Source organism: Vombatus ursinus, unplaced genomic scaffold (genome assembly GCF_900497805.2).
Source record: "Vombatus ursinus unplaced genomic scaffold, bare-nosed wombat genome assembly UNPS02014799.1, whole genome shotgun sequence".
In the NCBI taxonomy this organism is placed as follows: Eukaryota; Metazoa; Chordata; class Mammalia; order Diprotodontia; family Vombatidae; genus Vombatus; species Vombatus ursinus.
Window position 1 is genome coordinate 19,200,712 of NW_020954577.1, and position 22,433 is coordinate 19,223,144.

At 47.6% G+C, this 22,433-nt stretch overlaps 1 protein-coding gene across 4 annotated transcripts in view; it reads right to left on the reverse strand.

The window, feature by feature from the left end:
• Positions 1-22,433, reverse strand: part of PHF14 (PHD finger protein 14) — a 174,495-nt gene that overhangs the window by 27,743 nt on the left and 124,319 nt on the right. For 2 of the 4 annotated variants that reach the window (XR_003569997.1, XM_027872043.1), the window contains exon 17: positions 16,577-16,694. The exons of 1 other annotated variant lie outside the window; for it this stretch is intronic. Coding sequence is in view for 2 of the 3 variants with exons in the window: in XM_027872043.1 (XP_027727844.1) it covers positions 16,577-16,694 (118 nt within the window). In the remaining variant the exon portion in view is untranslated. Of the gene's footprint in view, positions 1-16,076; positions 16,288-16,576; positions 16,695-22,433 lie in introns of those variants that run through there. One more of the 4 variants, XM_027872042.1, reaches the window with a different exon arrangement.

A 22,433-nucleotide genomic window follows, 5' to 3' on the forward strand; every position in this document is an offset into this window, starting at 1 on the left:
TGACCCAGTAGACAGGCTGGGACATTTACCGAGTGGCCAGTAAAGAGCTTATTATTTATTTTTACATAAAAGGAGTTTAAAACTACAAATAAAAGGTTAACGTGTAAAACTTCTCATTTGCTATAAAATGAAGGCCCCCCCCCCCTTCTATTTAGAGCCTGGGCTCTGAGGAAAATACCTGAAATGGGATTTAGTCTTTGGATCAACAGTGCTTATCCAGGGATTTCGACAAAACTCTCCTTTTCACTTTTACTCAGGATTCTTTTATTTCACGGCATGTTAAAAACATCTGTATGTGGGTAGGTATATAGGTGTGGAGATGGGCATGACCACTTCTCTCCTCCCAAATACAACTGGACTTATTTTTCACGTGCGTTAGTGATTCAGTGTATGGCACGCCAGTACAGGCGGGAGGACTCTTCCTCATTCCGAGGGTTATTTCTCATCTGGAAACTCAGAATAGCGGCTCCTTGGCCAAAGGCTGGTTGAATGAACTGGGAGGTGAGTGGCCAGGGCATCTCTCAAATTCCCAGAGCAACATTTGTAGGATTAATGTGCTCCCTGAGAGAAGCTGGTAGACTGTGTCACAGGTCACACCTCCTTGTGAGGATGAGTGCTGGCATGGAGCGTCCGTCCCTCGGCGCACGGCATCCTGGCCAGCTGGACAGAATTCTGTGACTTGAAGGACTCACGTCTCAAATGTAGAGGAAGAAATAATCCCCCAAGCAAAAAACCAAAAAAGCCAACACTGACTTTTGGTGCCAAGACAAAGATGAAGATCTGATTCCTTCTGGCACACGCCTAACAAAAGGCCTTTGGAACTGTCTTGCCTGCTGGGCCCCAGCCCCACACAAGTGCCTGTGGGCACCTGAAGATGACACCTGTGCCCCCCCTCCAAAGAGCAGTCTTTGACACGCCTGAACCGGGATGAGGGAAATGACCTAACAAGAAAACCTCCACAGGGGACTCTGACCTGGGAAGTTACCGGGGGAACACATAGTGCAGAGTCCACGAAGGTTCTTAACGTCCTTTTCTGTCATTCATTTCTCCTCCCTTTCCTTTCCACGTCAAGGCCAAATGCACGAGCCCACCCCTTTGCCCTGGTCCGGCTGGACATCACTCAAGCTCTACAATCATTTTAAACATCTTTGAATGAAAGGGCTGTCCCGATCACCCCGATCGACTTGGTGCGGCCTCAAGTAGGAGAAGGAGAGGCTGTCTACACCGGCCTTTGGTGAGCTGATCTCCTGTAGCAACAGGCCACAGAAGCTTGTCTGGCCTGCGGCTCTAGGACGGAAAAGCGGCTGAAGGTGGAAGGAGCTGCTCTTTTCTATGGAGATGTCTTTTTAGAGAACAGTCACTTTTAATATGGATGGGGTAAGGTAGTACATGGGCAAGCCCAACTCTGCCTTACCAGGAAAACAGTGTCAACCTCTAAGTCAATAACATAATGTTTAGGAAAGATGGTACAGGCACGAGACCACTTTTCCATCAAAATTAGGAGGTCAGAACAGTATTCTTCCGTTAGTGGATGATAAAGACAACTGAATTTGCTAGGAGTGGCAGTCACTTTCTTCTGGCACAAAACAAATGAAGCGAGCTGAAATATTCCCAATAAATAAAGCTCCAGTCCCAGCACCATCTCTGCCGTCCACTTAAGGCCAGATAAGGCCGCCTCACAAGGAAGCCGCTGAGGCCTGTCGTCTGGGGTGGAGGCTGAACACAAGGACAGCAGAATCATTGAAAATAAGGTATTTGTTGCTGGTGCGAAAATTCTTTCTCAGCAAGCAGAGCTACAATATTGACACCAAGGATGGAAAAACCAACGGAGATGCAGAAGAATCCCGTCAGGTTACTGTGGTTTACTTTCTCTACGGCATAAATACAACAATTTTTAAAAACTACCTCGTTTCTTTTAAAAAAAGGGAAAAAAAGATTCCATGGACACAAAAGCCAGAAATACCAATATCTCAACAAACAACTAGCTAATTCTGAAGGCCGCCCAGGGACTGGACTACGATCGTGAACCCGGACCTCCCATCATCTAAGCTAATTCTTAAACTGTTTTACTCAGCTACAAAAAGCCAAGCCGGCAAGTCCAGGCCTTTGCTAACATCGCCCAGAACGAGTGCCATCTCTGGTGACCCAGCCACTTTCCTCCTTGTGCGTTAGAAAGTGGCTCAGCTAGCCCCTCCTTTATCCGGGCCCCACGGTTCTCTCTTTAGTGAGATGGACTGGTATGGAGCGACGCTGCTACAGGCTAATGCGGAGGCAGGGCAAGGTCTGTGTTCATTCCAAGCAGTATATTCCTTCTCTTCTACCCCCCAAAATGATCACACCAAATAAATACAGTTTATTTCTGCCTCTAGGCATCTCCTGCCCGGGCCAATTTCCCCACAAATCTGCTCCTCCCGCCTTGAAGAGACAATGGGCCAGGTTTCTGAGGCTGAAAATGTTAGTGGTTTCAAGTCTTCCCTCCCCCTCCCAACCAATGGTCAAGTCCAGCTCGTTCCTCCCACTTCCATGCAAGGGCCCTCCCAGCAGAGCCATGGAGGAGCCCTAAGCATGGCGGCCCCCTGCCTTTGTGGGACCTCCCTTTCCTACTTTGGGTTCTGCGGCTCACCCCCTGCACGACCCCGGGCAGCTCCGTCAAGAGCTTCAGGAGTCCACGTGCGCTGTGGGGTGATGGGACTGGACGAGGCCCTCGCCTAGCCACTGGAGGATCCTCCCTACCCAGGCTAGTGGTCAGCTCCTGCCCAGACACGTTTATGAAGCTGCAGGGTCTGCGGTGGCATCGAGGCCTGCTCAGACACATAAGGAATCCGCCTTGCCAAGTGACTGGGAGTCATCTGACCATGCCTCGCCTGAAACACACACAAGCAGGCACTCAAACACCGAGTGCTGCTTCTCTGGGCCTCAGGATGCATTTTCCTCCTAGAATAATTTCACAAACATAAGGGTTTGGCTAAGGGCTTGCCTCCAAGAACCTCTTTGCCGTCTCATGAGCTGTCGCAGTGCTCTGATCAGCCCTGGTTCTGTGTTCTGGGCACTGGGGCCAGACAGGAGGGGTAAGCGCCAGGGGCTGGCGATCGTGACATTTAGGAGAAAATGAAGCCAGTGGCTGTTATGGTGCCACCTCTTGGGGGCTTTGGTGGAGGCGCCATATTGTCTGCTCCACTCCCTTCATGCCCCCAGCAGCCAGTCAGGCTCTCCTAATGCCCAGCCCAGCCCCAGGAGCCAAGCACTCTGACACAAAGCAACCAACCATTTCCTCCAGGCCTGTGGGCAGACTCAGTCCTAATGCACGTCACGTCACTGGATGCCAGGCTCTAAATTCTACCAAGATTATCTGCATTTTAAAATAAATAGTATATACTCAGAGAGGGCTTATAGCTCAAAGTGCTTTCCTCCTAGCAACACCCCAAATGCCCCTATTTTACAGAGGAGGACTCTGGACTCAGACAAGGCCACAGGACCACCAAGGGCAGCGTCTTTCCCTCCAGTGCCAGCAGGGAGTGTACAGGCTTCCGGGGGCAGGCAAGGCTGTGGCCTGCTGATAGCCAGAGACGGGCATATACTGCACAGTTTTGTACTTTCTTCAGGCTGGGTGACTTCCACAAGGCCCTTCAGGCTCTCCAAAAGAATGCTTGCTGAAGCTGAGAAAAAAAATTTCTCTGAACAACCATCTGGTCTCCTCATAGTTACTGTGCAATATTGACAACAGAAATGCTGAATCCACTCGGGATTGCAAATACCCTAATTCGGAGTGAAGGAATGATTTAAAACTTGCTGAATGAGTTTTTTCTTCTGTCCTGTCTTTCAGAGATTTTTATTTATTCATTTTGTACATTTGGTCCTACTAGGGAGAAAAAAATATTTCGGATGTGCTGTGCTACATCAACAAAGAGCCTTGGGCACACTGAAGGTGAACGAAACCAACAAACATGGCCTCCACCCAGGAAAAAAAGAAAAAAAAAAAGGCCTTGCATTACTTAATTGCCACTCAGCAAAACAGAAGTTTAAACCATCAAAGAGGCAGGCACTACCAAACATGCCTGTGTGTCTGCATGCACACACATACATATGGACACACACATATCTCCCTGCACATACACATATATGCACACCCACATAACTGAAGGCTGCTGACTGAACTCACTACCAGTGGGGGTGCCCAAAGGTCTCACATCATCCACGTGGTTTGGAAGACAAAGAGATAAGGATGGCAATGACCCCACAGGGTGCAAGCAAAGAGCCAGGTGCACGGCACAGGCCACTGAGAGGGTGAGTTCAAGGGGCAAAGGGGAGAAGAATGAGAATGGGAATGGCTATTGCAAGAGTACTTAACCTGGAGTCTGTGAACTTGTTTTTCGTTCTGAATCTAAATAACTGTACTTCAATATAACCAGTTTCCTTGTAATCCAACGTATTTTATTTTTGCATTTAAAAACCAGACTACCCAGTGATCCATGACTCACAAAAGGCTAAGCTGCACTGTGACTGGGAAGGACACTCCCTTGGGAATGGAGTTTGGGAGTGGGGCAGCGAGGGCAGAAGGTGAAGGAGCTCGGCCTGCACTGGCAGCCACCCAAGGGTTCCTTTACGAGTCTCAAGAGGGGCAAGGCCATGCGTTTGGGAAGGTTCATCCGGAAACAACAGAGTCAGAACGAGTAGGAAGAGCTCAGGAGACGGGATCCAGAGGAAGGCTCAGGGCAGGATCTATAGAGTTTGGTGACTGGCTGGATGAAGGGGAGGCTAGGGATGGGTGACTCCGCGATCTTACGCTTCGGTCCCTGATTCTCAGGTCAGAGGCACATTTTAGCAGGAGGTGGAGAAACATAATATTGAGCAGAGTTCTCTCTATTCCTTCAGTTTTCTGGATTATAATAATGCTCAAAGGTATCTTGGAAAATGTAGATGTCTGGTTTCCCTCGTTCAGAATTCAAGAGATGAGAACACCTCAGATTTGTGAACAAGAAACTCGAAAGCAAGGCAATCAGAGAGGCGTCAGGGGAGGGGGATGCCCCCGAAGACGCTGGGCACACTCAAGAGGGCTCGGCTTGGGAAGCTTGCCGAGAGACCCTGGCTTTAGGTCTCCAGCCTAGGATTTTAAAAGCTCTTTCTTATACCTAAACCAGGAGTTCTTAACCTTTGGTCAGAGCGGTGAAGCCCACGGACCTCTTCTCAGAATAATTTTTTAAATGCATGGAACACGTAAGATTAAAAAGGAAACCGATGATATTGAAATACGATCATCAAAACATCAAACAATCCAAAGCAAATTCCCAAACCCAGGGTGTAGATCCTTGCTTGAATCCCTACCCCACCTCACGAGTCCTGATTTTTAGTCTTCAACATGGCTGAGCGCTCAGCCGCATTCTCTCTAATGAATCACCAGCCCTTCTCTCACTCCTCCTGGCTTCTATTCTTTGAGCTAAATAATCCTCCCCTAATAGGTCCTATTTTTCACCCTTTAATTACTGTCATTTCTCTCACAAAGGGTTTTAGAAATCATTAAAAAACACTTTAAAAAATAAAACCCAAAGCCTCTGCCTAGAAGTCTCATGTGCTGAGCAATGGCATTTTCCCTCCATAACTCACGATTAGGCACTGGAAGGAGACTGGAAATGATGGGTCCAAATAAGCATATTTCTAGGAAGCTGAAAAGAAGGAAGATTCTGGAGCCAAGAGTCCCCTGCAGCATTCAAAATGGAGCTGTTTGGGTTGAAACAGCTTCAGGAACATTCATTTGTTCCTGTGAATTCATTTCAGTCTTTGGCGGAACTGGCAGTATGTAAAAGGTCAAAAGCGGGGGGGGGGGGGGGGGTGCTACTTGAAGGAAATGCTTCAGCCACTCCTAACTTAATAATACTGAAGATCCTGACCTTGGAGTTCATTGCCTGCATTTTCCAAAAAGTGCCATGAGCTCCTGGGGGGCAAACTGAGTTGGAAACTGAGTTAGGAGACCTGGCTTTGAATACTGTCCTTAGACATTTACCGGCTGTGTGATCCTGGACGTATCTCAATGTCTACAAAACGGAGCTAACAAGCTGCCTCACTCCATAGGCTCTTGTGGAGAAAGTACATTCATTGCCAAACCCCACGGGAATGGGTCTCAGTGGTAGTGGTGGCAGTGGCAGAGGTAGTGCCGATGACGGTAGGACTCTTCCATACAACACAGTGCTTCACCCAAACAATGAGTTCTGGTCATAGTTGTTAAGGATTCCCTCTGAGAAGTACTGAGTCAGGCACTGATCAACTAGATACCAACAGCAGGGCTCTACTATACTGACAGGCCAAGTATCTTGAAAGTAACAGAGAATCTCCGAAAATGTGCCCCCCCGATGACTACCCTCCCGCCTGCTGATTCATCTGGTCAAAAGAGAAACTACAAGAAGAAACAGAGAAAGATTACCAAAAACGACCTGGGTCAAGAACTCAATGCTAACCTTCCCGGCTCTGAGGACTGGATGAAAGAACTGGGAATCTCTTAACTGAGGGAAAAGGAGCAGCATCTTTGGGAGTATCTGAAGGATAGGAACAGGGAGCAACTTGTCCAGAAGACAAGCTTGGAGCACCGGGTTGAGGGAAAAAGCTAACTTTGGGCCTGATGTCAGGAAAACCATCCTAACACTGAGGAATAGCAGGAAGTCCAACGGCGGCCTTGGGAAGCTCCCTGATCATAGACAGGGCCTGTCTTTGCTCTCTGCTTTTGTACCCAAGTCCTTAACGTGCAGTAAGCAGCTAATAACTGTTTTTTTTCGTCCTTAGCAAGCCCATCTTCCTTTCATGCTTGGCATGTGCATATTCACACTCTTTCTTTGCCATCCATCCATTATTCAAAAACTGGCACTAGTTACTCAGGTCTGAAGCGGCCAGGGAGGTGGAGTCTTTGATCTCTCTGCATATCCAATTAGTCACTAAATCCTATGGCTTTTCCCTCTTCTATCTCCCCATTTATCTCCTCCTTTGCAATTTCAATGCAGCCACTCAGAAGAGCCTTTCCAGCTTGGACACACCCTCCTAAGCAGTTGTTCTGTCTCCTCTGTTCTTGGCCAGGCTACAGGGACGTACCTCGAGGCAGCTCTGGTCACAGATACAGACAATCCAAAAGTACACATTTAGAAATCACAGCATAAGCCAGAAGAGCTAGCCCGAATCAGACTGAAACGTAAATGGGAAATGTTTAACAAAATAAGTAAAAATGCAATAAAACAGATAACACTAACGGTTTTCTGAGTCAATATGCAGCACAGGGATCAGTTTTGATTTGAATTTGACACTGGTATGAACCACCTTCTAGTGGAAGTCAATGCAACGAGCATCATAGCAACACGCCCAACTAGCACAGTCTGGGTCACTGTCTGGTGTTCAAAGCCCTTCATGACTGCCCACGCCCCGCACCCTTCCACTCTCATTCAACCCTTCATTTCCCCACCTCCTACTGTTAGATCCAGCGACCCAGGCCTCCAGGCTGTTCCACAAACACTACCCTTCCGCTCCTGGCTCAAAGCACTCCCTCTGGCTGTCCCCCATGCCTGGCACATGCTCCGTCCTCCTCATCTCTGCCTCCAGGCTTCTCTGGCGACCTTCAAATTCAGCTCCACATATCCTGTCTACACCTTGTTTGTGCTCAGCCGTTTGCGTGTTGTCGTCCACATCAGACGGTGAGCTCCTCGAGGGCAGGGCTGTCGTTTGCCCTTCTCCACATCCCTAGAAGCAGTTAGCACAGCACCTGGCACACAGTAGGCACTTACTGTTTACTATTTTCTGCTTAGAATGCCAGTGGCTTAGGGTCTACCTCCACATGTCTTTTAACCAGAAAAATACCTGTTTTCTCTAAGGCCAAATTGAAATGACCTAATTTGTTTCTGGCTTACTTGCGCCTCTTCTTAGTTAGGTTTTTTTGTGTTTACAAAGAGACCTGATGGCAGACTTAGTGCGGCCTAGAATGCCCCTGCCCCGAAGGAGCCACAATAACACTGAGCGAAATGCTGGGCCTCGAGACAGAGCTCCTGCCTAAGACCCCGTTCGTGTTCGGGACTCGCGTCCACAGCCTGGTTTTCTCCATAGGGACCATCAGCACATCCCACCCCTGAGAACCCTGGCCAAGTGCTGCCAGGCTCCTCATACCACCTGCTGGCGGGATGTGGGTACAACCCAAACACTGGAGAGCCTTCGGGGTCAGATGCGCATCATGGGTGCCAACTTAGGACCTCTACTCTGGATCCGGAAATCTTGCAAATACCTCATTTCATGCTCAAAATGCATAAATACATGGGGTGGGAGGTTGGGAACAGGGGGAGGCATGGGCTCTACTAAGAAAATTTCCCAGGAGGAAGCTAGACATTTCTGTGGTTAAAATGAAAAAAAATCTCACACCAAATGGCAGAGGGACAACAAGGGAACATTCCACAGATCCTGGACACTGTGTGGCATCTCACGCGTATGACTTCATTCTCATTCCAGGATGGTTCCAATTAAGGATCTTATATCATGAGATTTAAAGCAAAGGCTAAACATGCTGACAGATAAGGGGGTTTCCCTGAGTTGGCTTGTCACTGAACCCAAGCCATATAGAAACCACGGTTTGACGTGAGTGACAAAGACTCCAAACAGCCATGATTTCACTAGGGCAGACTCCCTTCACCAACAGAAGTAGCGTCCTTCTGTGCCTCTGAAGACTATCTTTGTGAAGTGCTGTGTGTCAAAACCAGGTGAATGAGCCCCCCCAACACTGGCAACGACGCTCCAGCCCTTGGTCTCTGCTGAAGACCATTCCAAGTTCGCTGAGGGCCTGAAAGAATTTGTTCAGGAAGCCAGGGTCCCTCTCCACCATCAGGTGATGATGTGAAGGTGATAGGAAGGACTTTGCTGCAGGCAGGTCAATACTAACAACCTGCACTTGCAAAGTGCAGGATCAAGGTCTTAAAATGCCTTCTTCACAACAATCCTATGTGTTAAGAAGCTGATTTTCAAATATTACTTGAGAATCTTAATTTTCACTAGATATAAAGGGAGATTTTCCAGAAAATTATTGAATTCATGTGACTTCAGGTGATGGGAGGACATCCCTAAAGATCTCAATTGTTTCACACTTTAAAGACTCACTGCATAAAAGGCATCGATGCTGCCTGAACTTTTCAAAGTGACTATAAAAAAACTTAACCTCTATAAGCATACACCAAAGAGCTTCAAACCACTGAAGCAAATAATCATCTGTAACCATTATCAAAAGGTACATTTAGCTGAAAACCCAACTTAATTCCCATTAGAACATAACAGTGCAACATCAACCTTTAAGAAACCTTCAGAGAAAATATTAAGAATTCCTGCCACCGGGGTGACCAGACTTTAGATTACAATGTGTTAGTATGGTGCAAAAGAAGTCAAGAGCGGCACACTGAAGCCAGCAGCAGCAAAGGTCCAGATCCCCAAGCAGGGCTTGGCCGAAGCTCATCTACGTGGAAGTCAAGATCTCCCTTCCAAAGCTCATTAGCTCCCCAGGAGCCTAAGAATGAATGGGGGCAGTAGCCCTAAGTATTCTGTTCTCTGAGCAGATCACAGTGGACTTAATTCATTTCGAGTCCCCTCGTAAACATTCTGTTCTCATCCTACCTAGACCAAAGCAGGCCTGAACCATCTTGGCCAAAAGAGACCCAATGTGGCCCACTCTGCTCTGAAATGGTGAATTTCAAACTTTACCACCAGCATCAAACAGGAAAAGGGAGAACAGGCCTCAGCTCAGACACACTGCCTAATGACATAATAATAGAATGACACGCCCTGATCCCTCTCCCATTGTCCTCGTGTGGGTTCAACAGGCCAGCTTTTGCTCGGGCTGCATAAATAATTCATACCAAAAAGTGGCAGTTCCTTTAATACGGTGACTCCCTCAAGAGAATCAGAAAACTTGAGGGCAGAAAGGGGCCTTGAGAAATCATCTGTCCACTCCTGTCCACTCCACCCCGTCACTTTCAGTGTAGAAGCAACCTTAATCCATTTGATGCTTGACCTCCACACCCTTTTGGCAGCAGAGCAGTGAACAGAACACATCTACCTGCACACTTCCTGCTCCGTCTCTTTCCTTCCACTCACAGTCACCCTCCCCAGCCCCACACAGGACCTCAGTTACCACTAGCCTACACTCCTGCAATGGCCTCTCTTCGTCAAGCCAATCTTCCTTCCACCCAACTGTCAAAGTGATTTTCCTAAAGGACACTACTGACCCCGTCACCTCTCCACTCAATAAATTTCCGTCTCTACCTATTCCTGCCAATATCAAACACAAACTTGTCTGGCAATGAAAGAGGCTACAACCTGGTCCCATCCAACTGTTCCTATTCCTCCCCTTCCAGAATCCACCTGGCCTCCTTGGAGATCCTCGTCATACACACATAGCACAGCATATCCTCAAACAGTTGGTCTCCAGGCCTCCCTGCCTGAAATGTACTCAACCCTCGATCCCACCACGTAGCACCTGGTGTCCTGCAAGTCTCTGTACGAGGGCCATCTTCTACCCCAGGCTTGTCCTGATGGCTGTTGGTGCCAGGGTCCTCCCGGCCCTGTGCCCATCTTGAATATAGCTATGTATATGTGGTCACCCCTATAGAATGGAAGCTCCTTGAGGGCAGGGACTGTCTGATTTTTGCCTTTGCATCCTTAGGCCTACCACAGTGCCAGGAAAATAGCACACACTTAAGAGATGCTTGTTAATTGCTATTTTAATAAGAACGTTACTGATGCTGTTTGTAAAAGGAAAGCCTTCAGGTCAGAACCAAATCTGAGATTTCCTCTCTCGAGGCAGCAGTAACTTACTGGGGAATGATTCCCTGTCCAGGCTGTCCTGATGACTCAGTTCCACAGCACTTTTTCTACCGAGCCTTTGAAGCCCCCCAGAACACCTGTCACCTGAGCAGAATTCTACCCCCCACCCCCCACCCCAAGGCCTCCTTGACTTTCAGCTGGCTGGTTCTTCCCAGAGGCCCCGGCCAGAGATGCTCCTATCCTTTCCCGGGCTGCCTGTTGACTCATCTCCCCATGACGTGCTCTCCCATGATCCAGTGCTGTACCTTCTCTCTGCTTCCTTCTCCCTTTCTCTGTCTTGGACCCTACCCTTCCTTCTTCAAATACGTGCAGGTCTTCTATTATACTAAAAAACAAACCAACCCCCAAAGCTGCTCCCAATCCAGGTACTTCCCTGGTCCTCTTCTCTCCACTGATTCCACTTTTTACACTCAGGCCCTCTCTGCTGCCACTGTTTCACCCCCAAGAATGGGCTTCTGTTCCTAGCCCTACAGGCAAAGCAACAGTTGATCAATGGGAAAGGTTCAGTGCCAGACCTTTCTACCCCAAAGGGAGCCCCCAGCAGTGAGTGTAGTGAGTGCAGAAAAGAAATAAATCAATGGAAGGTACTCCCTGGCCACTCTGCCATGAGGTGGTGAATTCACTTACCCACACAGGACAGTTCTCCAGCTATGACCCCAGGTCTTGTGGCCATTAACAGCAGCCAACAATGTTAGGTTTTACAAAGCGCTTTCTTTACATACATAAGCAAGATGAGAAACAAATTTCAACCTAACATCAAATAAAATGCCCAAGGCCAAATGAGCATTTAAATTACACATATAAAATCTATTTTATGAGCAAATCAAATGCTTTAAATTTTAAAAGACATTTGAAAGATAATTCATTTTTATTTCATATTTTTAATAAATCTTAGTAATGAATAAAACCCAGACATTCAATTTCCAACATTACCTGGCTCAATTAAACTTGCTTGTTTAACGTGTTGTGGCAAGTTATACCTTTGAGAAATTGCCCTGACCTCTTCGAACAGAGAGGCAGAAAGTCAATGAATGCCTTGCGACACAAATGACGAACGTCCCCCCCTCTCCTCTTACTTCCTCCCAGCTGGTGGGCCAGGCATTGTGGGGCTGGGGGTAGGGGTCCAGGACATTTTCTGTAGGGGACTTCAATGAACGTTCTGCACACGTGCATTCCCAATTTATCACCACCACAGGAGCACAGCACAGCAGAAAGATCAAATAAGAGTGACTGGATCAAGTCTCCAGGCTAAGGCAGCTCATCCCAGAGCAGGAGGATAATGACCTGTCATGCACACTGCACAGCTCTTCACAAAACAGATCTTAAAGCAGGATGAAATCTGGGGCGGGGGAGCCTAGCCCAGGCACACCAGAACTAGCATGACAGATGTTCAAGCCCTTACCCTCACCCGCTGGAAAAACAAAACTAAACTAAACTGTCACTTGGAAGGAGGCAACTTTGAAACAAACACACATAAGAGTTCATCTGAACAAAACAAGTTCCCCTCTTCCTTTTCAAGACAGGGAGATGCGGTTGGACCATCCACGGCATACACTCACACCGGAAAACGTTATCAGCTAAGAAATAAACACTAGAGAAAAGCAATGAAAAAAAAGTCACACTTGCCTTTCATACCCTCTGAATTTTAAATGTCGGCACAGAGACATCCACATGGGTGGGAGATTCCTTTGGGTTACAGCTGGAGCTTGAGCAAACGCTAACGACCTAAAATTCTACTGAGGAAGTAAAGGCAAAAGGGGAGGGTCTGAGAATGAAATCTGAAATTGCAAACAGAAACCAATCCAAGCACAGAGAAAGGAGGCGTCAGGGAGTGCCTGGAATGCATGGAACCCGCCAAACTCCCCCGAGCCATAAACAGGGTCTGTCCAGAAGACAGAAGGGCAAGAAACAGGGGGAGAGGAGATGGGGACACATGACTGGGTCCTGTTCCAGTAAAGGGTTGGGCAAACTGCAAGTCAGAAGCAAGGGCAAGGCCCAGGAAGCACAGAGACCACAAGCACCCATCCCATTCAGACAGAGGGTCAAGTCTGATGAGGAAGGTAGGACTCCAGCATTCCAGGAGGTCTGGGATCTCATGAACTGGAAGCTCCCTTCAGGGTCGCTGGGTGCAGCCTATCTATAACTCCCCATGCTCTATTCTGACCGCCATCGGCCATCCCTCAACCTCCACAGATGACCGTCGTCTGGATGTCTATGGCTGCTTGGCATCTCCCGAGGTCCCTGGGGGCCATCCATCGCCACCCCACTGTGGAAGAATTCTCTAGGGCTCCGTGCAAACGGGTGTCTCCCATGTGGATGGCCAGGCCAGGCCCCTTGGAGCGGTGACAGACTTGATGCTACCAGCCCAGCGTAAGCCACAAACTTTCCCCCGGCAGTTCTGGAGGACCACTGACGGTAAGCAAAAAGATACTTGGCAAAGGCTCGTTTGACTGTGGGCATGACGTCGTCTCTCTCAGGCTGAGTAAGCTGCTTATCGGAGAAGCGTTCCTCGGGCTTGGGGAGGCTCCTTTTCCAGGGAGGAAGGCACCGGGATTGACACAAGAGCTGCCAAGTTTACTTCAGCGTCCTGGGATCTGCGAGAGGAGAATCCTCATCCGACCTCAGCAGCGAGCACCCCGTTACATGCAAGTGATGGGAAGGCCCAGCAGAGCAGACACTGCCCTCGTGCCCGGCTGCCAAGCCCGGCCAGTCCGCTCTCTGACAGACAAGGTGAGACAGGAATGAGCCGCACAGCTGAGGAGGCGGCTGCTCAGAGTCTGGGCGTCGCGGGGCACCCCGAGAAAACGCAGCCATCCGTGAAGCAGTTTTAGGCCAGAGGCACCTGACACTTCACTGTCTTGGAAGAGGTAGAGGCTGTTTGAAGGGTGACACAGGGGGAGAAAAGGGGGCCAAAGGGGCAAGCTCCAGGAGATGAGGGGCACACCTACAGCCTCTAAGGCTCAGATTCCCCAGGTTTTTTGAAAATGAAGGATAATAATGACAGCAGCATTTACCGAAGGCTTGTTTACAAATATGTTCTCACTAGATCCATTGTTATCCCTATTTACAGTTGAGTAAACTGAGGCAGACAAGCGCTTCAGTGACTTGCTAGCATCACCCAGCTAGGAAGTGTCTGAGGTGGGATTTGAACCCAGGTCTTCCTGACTTCAGGCCCTGTACTCCGTCTCCTGGGCCCCCTGCAGCACCTGCCTCGCAGGACTGTTTGGGGAATGCAATAAGCCAGGATAAGGTAAGGATTTCGTAAGCCCTAGTTTATTCCCTCTGTGTAAGCTACGCAGTGGCTTGCTCAAGGTAGCCCAGTTAATGAAATGACAGCGACTCCCAGTTCACGTCCTTTTCCCTCCCATTGTCCACTCTCTTCTTCTTACACATGGAATCTGGAGCCTTAGAAGAAAAGGACACCACATTTTCAAAAAATAAATCCATCGCGCAGTCTTGCCGACCAACTCACCAACTTCCCAGCTCTGCCAGACCCTCCCCCCCAATTCACTGGCCAATCCACTGGCCCACTTCCTTCCAGTTGGCCATCTGCCCCACACTTCTCACTAAACTGGGGAAATCTCATCCTGTCCAAGAAATTCTTAATGAGTAACAATTTCTACTGTAAGAAAATAAAGGAAGTTTTATTAAATTTCTTTCAGCAAGAATACCTGATTTCTTTCAGGGGAGACTGAATCTCTTCAGGATTTGATTTGCCTAAGTGAAAAAAAAAGGTAACTAGTTGTTTCCCTAGCACTTTAAACTCTGCAAAGCCTTTTCCCCCATATTACCTCATTCACACATCCCAACAAGACTTTGAAACTAAGGCTCCCTCACTGAGGTGAAATGGCTTGACTGTGGTCCTCCTTCCTCCACGCCCCACACATCTACTGCCAGCTGATCCATGCTGCTGGGCCCTTCCCTAAAACACTCATGCCAATTCTTTAAACAGTGACAGCATCTTGTCTCTTCACGAGAACAGCAAGAAAGCCAGTAGGGATCTTGTGCACTATGCCACTTGAAATCTTTCATTACCAAATACCTCAGAGCTTCCTGCTAACAAAGTCAATTTTATTCTTTTCTGGTCAGCACCACTAGCACAAAATGACCATCTCAGCAACAAAGCACAATTAGGAGAACAACTGAAGAAATGAGTTCAAATCTCAAAATATTCAGTTTTATATCACGGTTTATACATTTTTCCATGGAAAAAAAGATGCAATAGTCTTCTTTAGAGAAAGTGAAAATGTGATCCCAAGTCTCCCTGTTCTTGCAGAAAACTGTGATGACATTCACCCAATCTGGATTTTTGGATTGGAAGAAAGACCAAAATCTGGTCGTCACTGACTCAGTTTCAACTTGAGAGAAGTAAAACCCCCACACATTCCTTCCCACTTCAAGAAGCCTCTTTTGGCAGAAGGCAAGGAGGTTTTCTCAGTTTTTTCCCTGAGTGAATACAATCAGCTCTCAGCTATAAAAGCACATGGACAATACTGCTTTTCAGCCCCATGCAGAACACAAATCTGAAATGAGTTCTGAACGGCTGCCTCTCAGTTTTAGGAACTGGATGGCCACAAACATTTCCTTATGCTTTGGGTCAGTGCCAGAAAGGTCTTAGAGGGCCAGGGGAGGGAGGTTCCTGGCTGGTTAGAAAGCCAAGAGAAGTTGCGGCTGCCAGCCACCAGGAGGCGCCCCGAGCCCACACACAGCATCCCTCTGGTCCCACCCCAAACAGTACTCCCAATATCACAAGAGCAAGATTCCCCACGTGCCTTCTGAAGCGTACACTGGGCAGTAACGCTGAAGATGACCGTGGCCGAAGCCTGCTCGGGAGCAGGCCACTGCTTTTCAAGCCCGGACGCCTGCCCCTGGTGCCCACACTTCCTCCTTACAAGAGCCCGTGGCTGAAGCCTCACACCGACCGACTGTGGAGGAGACTGGACACTCACGGCCCGCTCGGAGTCCCCCAAGAAGGGCCAGGCCCAGCGTGGGCTGCCAGCCCACGCCCAACACCTGCCCCGTCCTTCCTCTCTCCTTGGGGAAGAGGGATGCGAGGACCCCACGGGCAGTCCGGCGGGCACAAAGTCTCCCACCCGGGATCACACATTCTTTCTTTAGGGACACACAGTGAAGCTCAGGAAGGACTCAGGACACCGGCTTGTACGGGTGAATATGAAGTGGGCGTTAGAGTGCTCAAGTCCAAAAGCAGCGATTTCTGCCAACGTAGCATGGTTACAACTAGAAACACATCAGCTCAGCACAAGTTTATTTGTGTCGGAATTAGTTACAGTGACAGCGCAGAAAAACACAGGGAAGGCTTTGCTAAGCAGGGCCATTAAGAGACTGGGATGCCACAGCCACAGTGCCGGCGTGCTCAGAAGAACTGTCAGGAGAAGCAGGAGCGTGACCTTTGTGCTCCGTCCTGGCCGCTCTGGGTGGTGCATCCTCGCACTGGAACGTCTGGGAGAGGAAGGACGTCCATGAGCAGCACGCACACGCCTGGGAGGGGGCCCAAGTGATCTCCGGCCCAGGGCACACACACACTCACGTGCACACGCACACACATGCACTTAGCCAGCCATTCCCTCACAAACACACACAAGAGAACCCAGTCCTAGCTGGCAGCACTCTTTCAGGGTCCATCTGTCCCAAAGGCGCATATGCACCCCATGTGCCAAGTGCCACGGGCAGGAGCGAGCAGGCCAAGCTGTCGCGCCAGGAGGACCGGCCGGCGGCCTTTCTCACTTACTTTGGAAGACGTGGAGTCACACTCCTGGCATATCCATCCATAGCCTGTTTGCTTAGGAGACTTTTTCAGGGGGGGGTCCAAACAGCCCAAATGGTAGCAGAGTCTGCATCCATCACACCTGCGGGGGAAACAGGGAGACTGTATTTCTGCATCAAGTGAGGCAGTGTGTGTGAGGCGGCCAGCAGGTGGGCGGGCTGGGCCACTTCCACCCCTGAAGTCCTCCTTCCTCCGCTCACGGCAGGGGGGCCAAAACAACACAGACAATGCAGAGACCCTCAGCCTCAAGCAGACACGTCAAGCAGAACAAAGTGTGACAGCCACAATAAATACCAGCACACTCAAATCGTTTCAGAAGCTGTGATAACAGAAAGGCTGGCGCCCGGTGGGGGCCACATGCACGGTGGCCACGGTCAGCCACAACACTTTTGGTTATGAAGGACAGAGTTAGGGGTCTCCCCACAAGCGAATGAGGACAGCGAAAAGCCTCTGGGAGGCAGAAGAGGCCATTTCTATTGCTCAGAACATTCGAGCAGACTCAATGTGGCCTCTCCAGGAGCTCCAGGGCTCTGGGCCCAATTTCTTCTACGTGGACCCAAAACCGGGGCTTTACAACTCCCATTTTCTCTCTGTTCCCAAGGCAAACTCGACAGGATCTGTTTTGCAGTGCCCTTAATTTCACTTCTGCTCTAATACAGACAACACACTAATACTACATAATACTGTTTGTCAGGGTCTCATTTGAAAAAGAAAGAAATCCTAGAAAATTTTAATAAAAAAGGTGAAAACGTGGTGATTACTGACTTATAAAGACCTTGCTGGCTGCTGCTGTGTGAGATTTTAAAGTTCCAGTCCCCCTCTATAAAACTATGCTAAGCTTATAAACATTTCTTTTGATAGTGTTTACCACCTACAGTTCACAAAATTTAAACTATCTATTTCATCTCTCTGCCGCTGACAACCTAGGTCTACTAGCAAATAACTGCCTTGTTATGCTTTGGGAAAATAATTTCATATGAGATGGAGTAACAGGGGAAAAGTGGTACATTGAAGAACGGAAATTCATCCATCTTATGAAGAAGGGTTACATTCCTCACTTTATTTGCATATGCCCGGGGTTCTTTTTCATTAAAGGAACAATTTCTCAAAATCCATTCTGTCAGAATCTATTTATTGGGGTCTCTTGACTTTTTAAATTTAAGCTTTGTAAACTAAAAAAACTAGGAAGAAAAAAAAAACACCACCACCAAACATCTTAAAAGATTAAGGACTGGGGGAAAAAAGTCATAATTACTATTTGACAGTGAATTGAGTTACCTTTCTTAGCAAAGGCCACAGTTTACTGTTGTAAACAATACTTAGGGAAAAACTATGGAGACATCTGGAAATGAAGGAAAGATTTCCAACTTTCAATCCCTCCATTTCCACATTAAAATGGCGCCCCGATGAATAAGCCTGTCACCTCAAAATGGGTTTGCAGGATCCGAGCTAGCCAGAGGTGTGGGGAATGCTCCAAGCCTCGAGGCCAGGCACCTGGATGAAAGCTGGCTAGTTAGTAGACACTAACCCCAGACTGAGGTTAGAGCATGCTTTTCTCCAGCACTCAGAAAATCAAAAACCCTATCACTATAAACATTCGGTTTCTAAAGCTTCCTACCATAAAACAACGAGAGATTCTGGAATAACAGCTACTCACTGCCAGGCCTGGGTTAATATAAATGTGATCTTTAAATCTTTTTAATTTATAAAACTAAAAAAATCATCAGGCAACCCCCACAAATAATAAAGATCTGGTTTGATTCCCGGCCTGGCTCCCGGAAGCTGGTGCATGACCCTGGGCCAAGCCATTCCCTGGGCCTCAACTCCTTACCTATAGAATGCTAGGCTAGAGTTGTCCCAGAAGCCAGGATTCATGAGCAGCTCTTCTGTCAAGGGCTAACACTTTCCTTTAGATTCAAATCTGTCACCTAGACACTTCAAGAATGAATGTTTCTGGATAGCTCAACTTTCCAGACAGCTCTTTTAGGGACTCAGCTATTTCAGCACCAAATGTCTAGAAATATTATTTCAGACAGAAATACTTCAAGAACATGTTCCTGCCTTCTTGGGGTATTCTGACTACCTCCTGATCCTTTTTCAATGACCCAGGGTTTTCATCAAAGACCTCAGAACTGACCTGGGCCTACTTTTGCCTCTCTTCAATTTCTACCCACTAATGTCGCTTCTGCTCCCGGGGCCAAAAAGAACTGCCCTTACAAGGTGGGAGGCTCAGGGGCCTGCCGCTTCTTGGGACCTGGAATGTCCCTAGATGTCAGCATTCTGAGACCTCGTTTTCCCTGTTTTCTGGTCTCCTCCTCCTCCCAGACAGGCCTGGGCCGACCCTGGCTAGGTAAGAGGAGCGGGCATGCCCAGTGCCCAGTTGGTATGGGAATAAAGGACTGCGCCCCGAGACACTGAACCTCTGACGCTTACTGGATGTCTCTGAGCCTCTGTTTTCTGATCTGCTAAATGGGATCAAGGAAGCCCACAGACCCTGACTCACAGCATTTTGTGAGGCTCCAGTGAGAGCATCTGGACACTTTCAGAGCCCCCCCCCCCCCCACTGGGTACATGCCTGTAATTGTCAGTGACATGACCATTCATTTGAAATTGCAGCACATTTAATGGAATAACAACCAAGATCCCAGTCACTGGACCCTGGAGCATCTGACCTAGAGATAATGGAAGGGCGACAGCCTGTGCCTTTTGGCATTCGCTGCTTCGCTTCCTTACCAGGAAGTCAAACAAGGGTACGGGTCCTTTCAGCCCCAGAGCTGAACGAGCACTGGACTGCTGGTGAGCCCTGAACTTCTGACCGCTGAGCAGCTTTCAGGGGCAGATTATTCTAATACAGCTGGGGTGCTCAATTGGTGGGACCTTATATTGAGGCAGACTGCTGAATCCTACCATCTCATAGCTGGAGGGGCCCAGAGGCCTCACAAACAATGCCCCCTGAGAATCAGCTAACAAGTGAGCCTCCCACTTGGGGGAGGGGGCCTCACAGGCCACACCACTTAGGGTTAGGAAGTTTGTTCTGACACCAAGTCTGATTCGGCCTGTTTGCTGCTCCCCCTCCACCGCCAAGCGTGTGGCCAATTCCTCCTTCACATGGCAGTTCTTCAAATATTTTAAAGGGACCTAAGGGATCCCTTCCTAAACCTTTTCTTCTCTAAGCTAAACAGCCTCAGTTCCTCCAAATGATCCTCTTACGTAAAGATTTTGGGTTCAGTAACATTTGATATGTCAGAGATGGTGAGCAGGGACCAAGCACTGGAGAAGACTTAAAACACTCCAGAGTCTCTCATCTCTCCATTCCCTCTTCTAGCTAATAAACTGCTTAGCTAGAGCTTTGGGGTTAAAAGGCAAAGAGGAGGAGGGATTAAAGGATTCACCAAAATCTACAAAGACTATGGTTTTCCCCAAGAGAGAGGTTGCCTTTACATTCTCAGCCATTTAAAATCCAGGTGAATCCAATTTTAATATAAACACACACAGTCATGTAATACAGATGACAATGGCGGCTGGTGTTTATAGGGTACTTTGAGGCTGGCAATGTGCATCTGTGACATCAGATAAAACAATCGTCACAGAAACTCTCAGAGGCAGGTACACCAGGTAGGATGCTTTTATCTTACAGGTGAGGAAACTGGGGCTCAGGGAGGTTGTGACTTGCACCAGCAGGCATGAAGTATCAGAGACAGCTCCCAAATTCATGTCTCTGTTAAGTTAAGGGTTTGCCCCATGATCCCCACTGCCTCTTCCTGGAATATAGAGATACATAGGATAGGTAGATGGATGGATGGATGGATGGATGGATGGATGGATGGATAGGAAGGATAGATGAATGGTAGATTAATGGATGGATATAGATAGAAAGATGATTATAGATGGATGGCTAAAAAGATGACAAATGAAAAGATAGATGAGAGAGAGAGATGGATGAATGACAGACATGCAGATATAGCTAGAAGTACACATATATGTATAGAGATAAATATTTCTATACATAGTTATATTTTAATCTACAGACAATATGAAATATCTGGGGTAATCGACAGGTGTCAATGGCCACCAAGTTCAAGAGGAGAATGCGGTGGGACCGGCTGGCCCCTAAAGCAGAGGCAGTCTTTAAGCTTTCTTCCAAGAAAGGCAGTCTCTAGAAAACAAAAGGTGATTCTGGACTGTCTCTGGCTGCAGTGAGGCCACTTCTGAAGCACCATATCCAACTCGGGGCACCACAATTTCCTAAGACTACTGATACAGGAGGGCACCTGAGGACCACCTGGAGGAACAGGGCTACTGAGACTGAGGAGAAGACTCTGGGGATCTAGGACAGCAGGCTTCAAGTAGGTGAAGGACTAACATGGATTGGATCTGCTTGGCCCCAGAGACAGAAGCAGGAGCAGTGGGCAGAAATTCCACAGGGGAAGACTGAAGGCTTCCACTAGGGAAAAATGTCCTTCCCATCAGAGCTGTCAAGAGAGTGGAATGGATTACCTCAAAGAATGGCGGGTCTTCCCTCACTCGATGTCTTTCAGCAAAGGTTGGGCCTGCTGGTTGGGAACACTGTCGAGGAGATTCTTGTTCAGGTATCGGCTGCTCGAGGACGCCTCTAAGGTACCTTCTAATGTTGGAATTATGGGCTTCTTAGACCGTGTCTGAAGCTCTATTTACATGTGGAAGGGTTAGGGCAGCCTATTCTGGGAAACCGGGTAACAAACACTGAAGAATCACTGCTCTGTATGCCGGTAACAGAAACACCCAATGTGGAAGGCCATGACTCTGTGGCCAATTGTGAAAAAAGGAACACCAAAGACATAAAACAGAGACCCCATCAGCAGCCCTACACACCCGCCACTCTACTTACCAACAGGGAGCCCAACAGTCTGTATTAACGCCCTCATGGCTACCCACAAAAAAAGGTTTTGTTTTGGTTATAAAATCCTGTTCGCTGGAGCATGAATAAAGACAGTCTTCCAGAAGGCATGTAATACGTACTTCTCTGTAATGAATCATCTAGCACAAAGCCACCAGGTAAAAGGAGAATGAGAAAAAGAGCAGTGATCTAGTGTAACTGAGGGGGTTTTTTTCAAATGGGGCATTTACTTCACATATTGCTGAAATAAATAATCTCATCACATAATATGAAAATTTTCTTCATTTCCTCTCTATTATGCTTAAAATTAATTGTATTAAATGTTTAAATGCATATTTTAGAAATTGTGTCTAATAATGATTAATAGTATGCTGATTGAAAAAAATATATTAAAGACCAATATGCCCATTAATATCACATGCCACTACCAACACATGGCATCACATAATCCACATATTTATTAGGTGATGCAAGGCTAAAACTATTAAGGATCAAAATTAAGAAGTTGATTTTTTTTTAAAGATGAATAAAACAATATTTGGGAAGTGAAAGGTTTATTATACTTTTAAGGAGTGTTCTTACAGCATCAAACTGTGACTACACAGATTAATACAGTATATTGCTTTTTTACTTGCAAAATGAGATATGAATTCTACTTCTTTGTCTAATTACAGAGGCGACCTGATTATTTAATTAAATTCCTACTGAATGCACGCATTAAGATACGATTCCTTAAGGGAGATAAAGGTAAGGTTGGCTTTTTGGGTTTCAAAAACAATCATGGAGTGGCCATGTGACCGATTCTGCATGTCTTCATTTACCAAAAGATAATCACCAAATAGGACTACTAGTCCATAATATAGCTAAAATACTGAGACGACAAAGAAGACAAAAAACAGAATTCAAATTTAAAAGTGAACCATTTCTTTTGGATCACATATGATA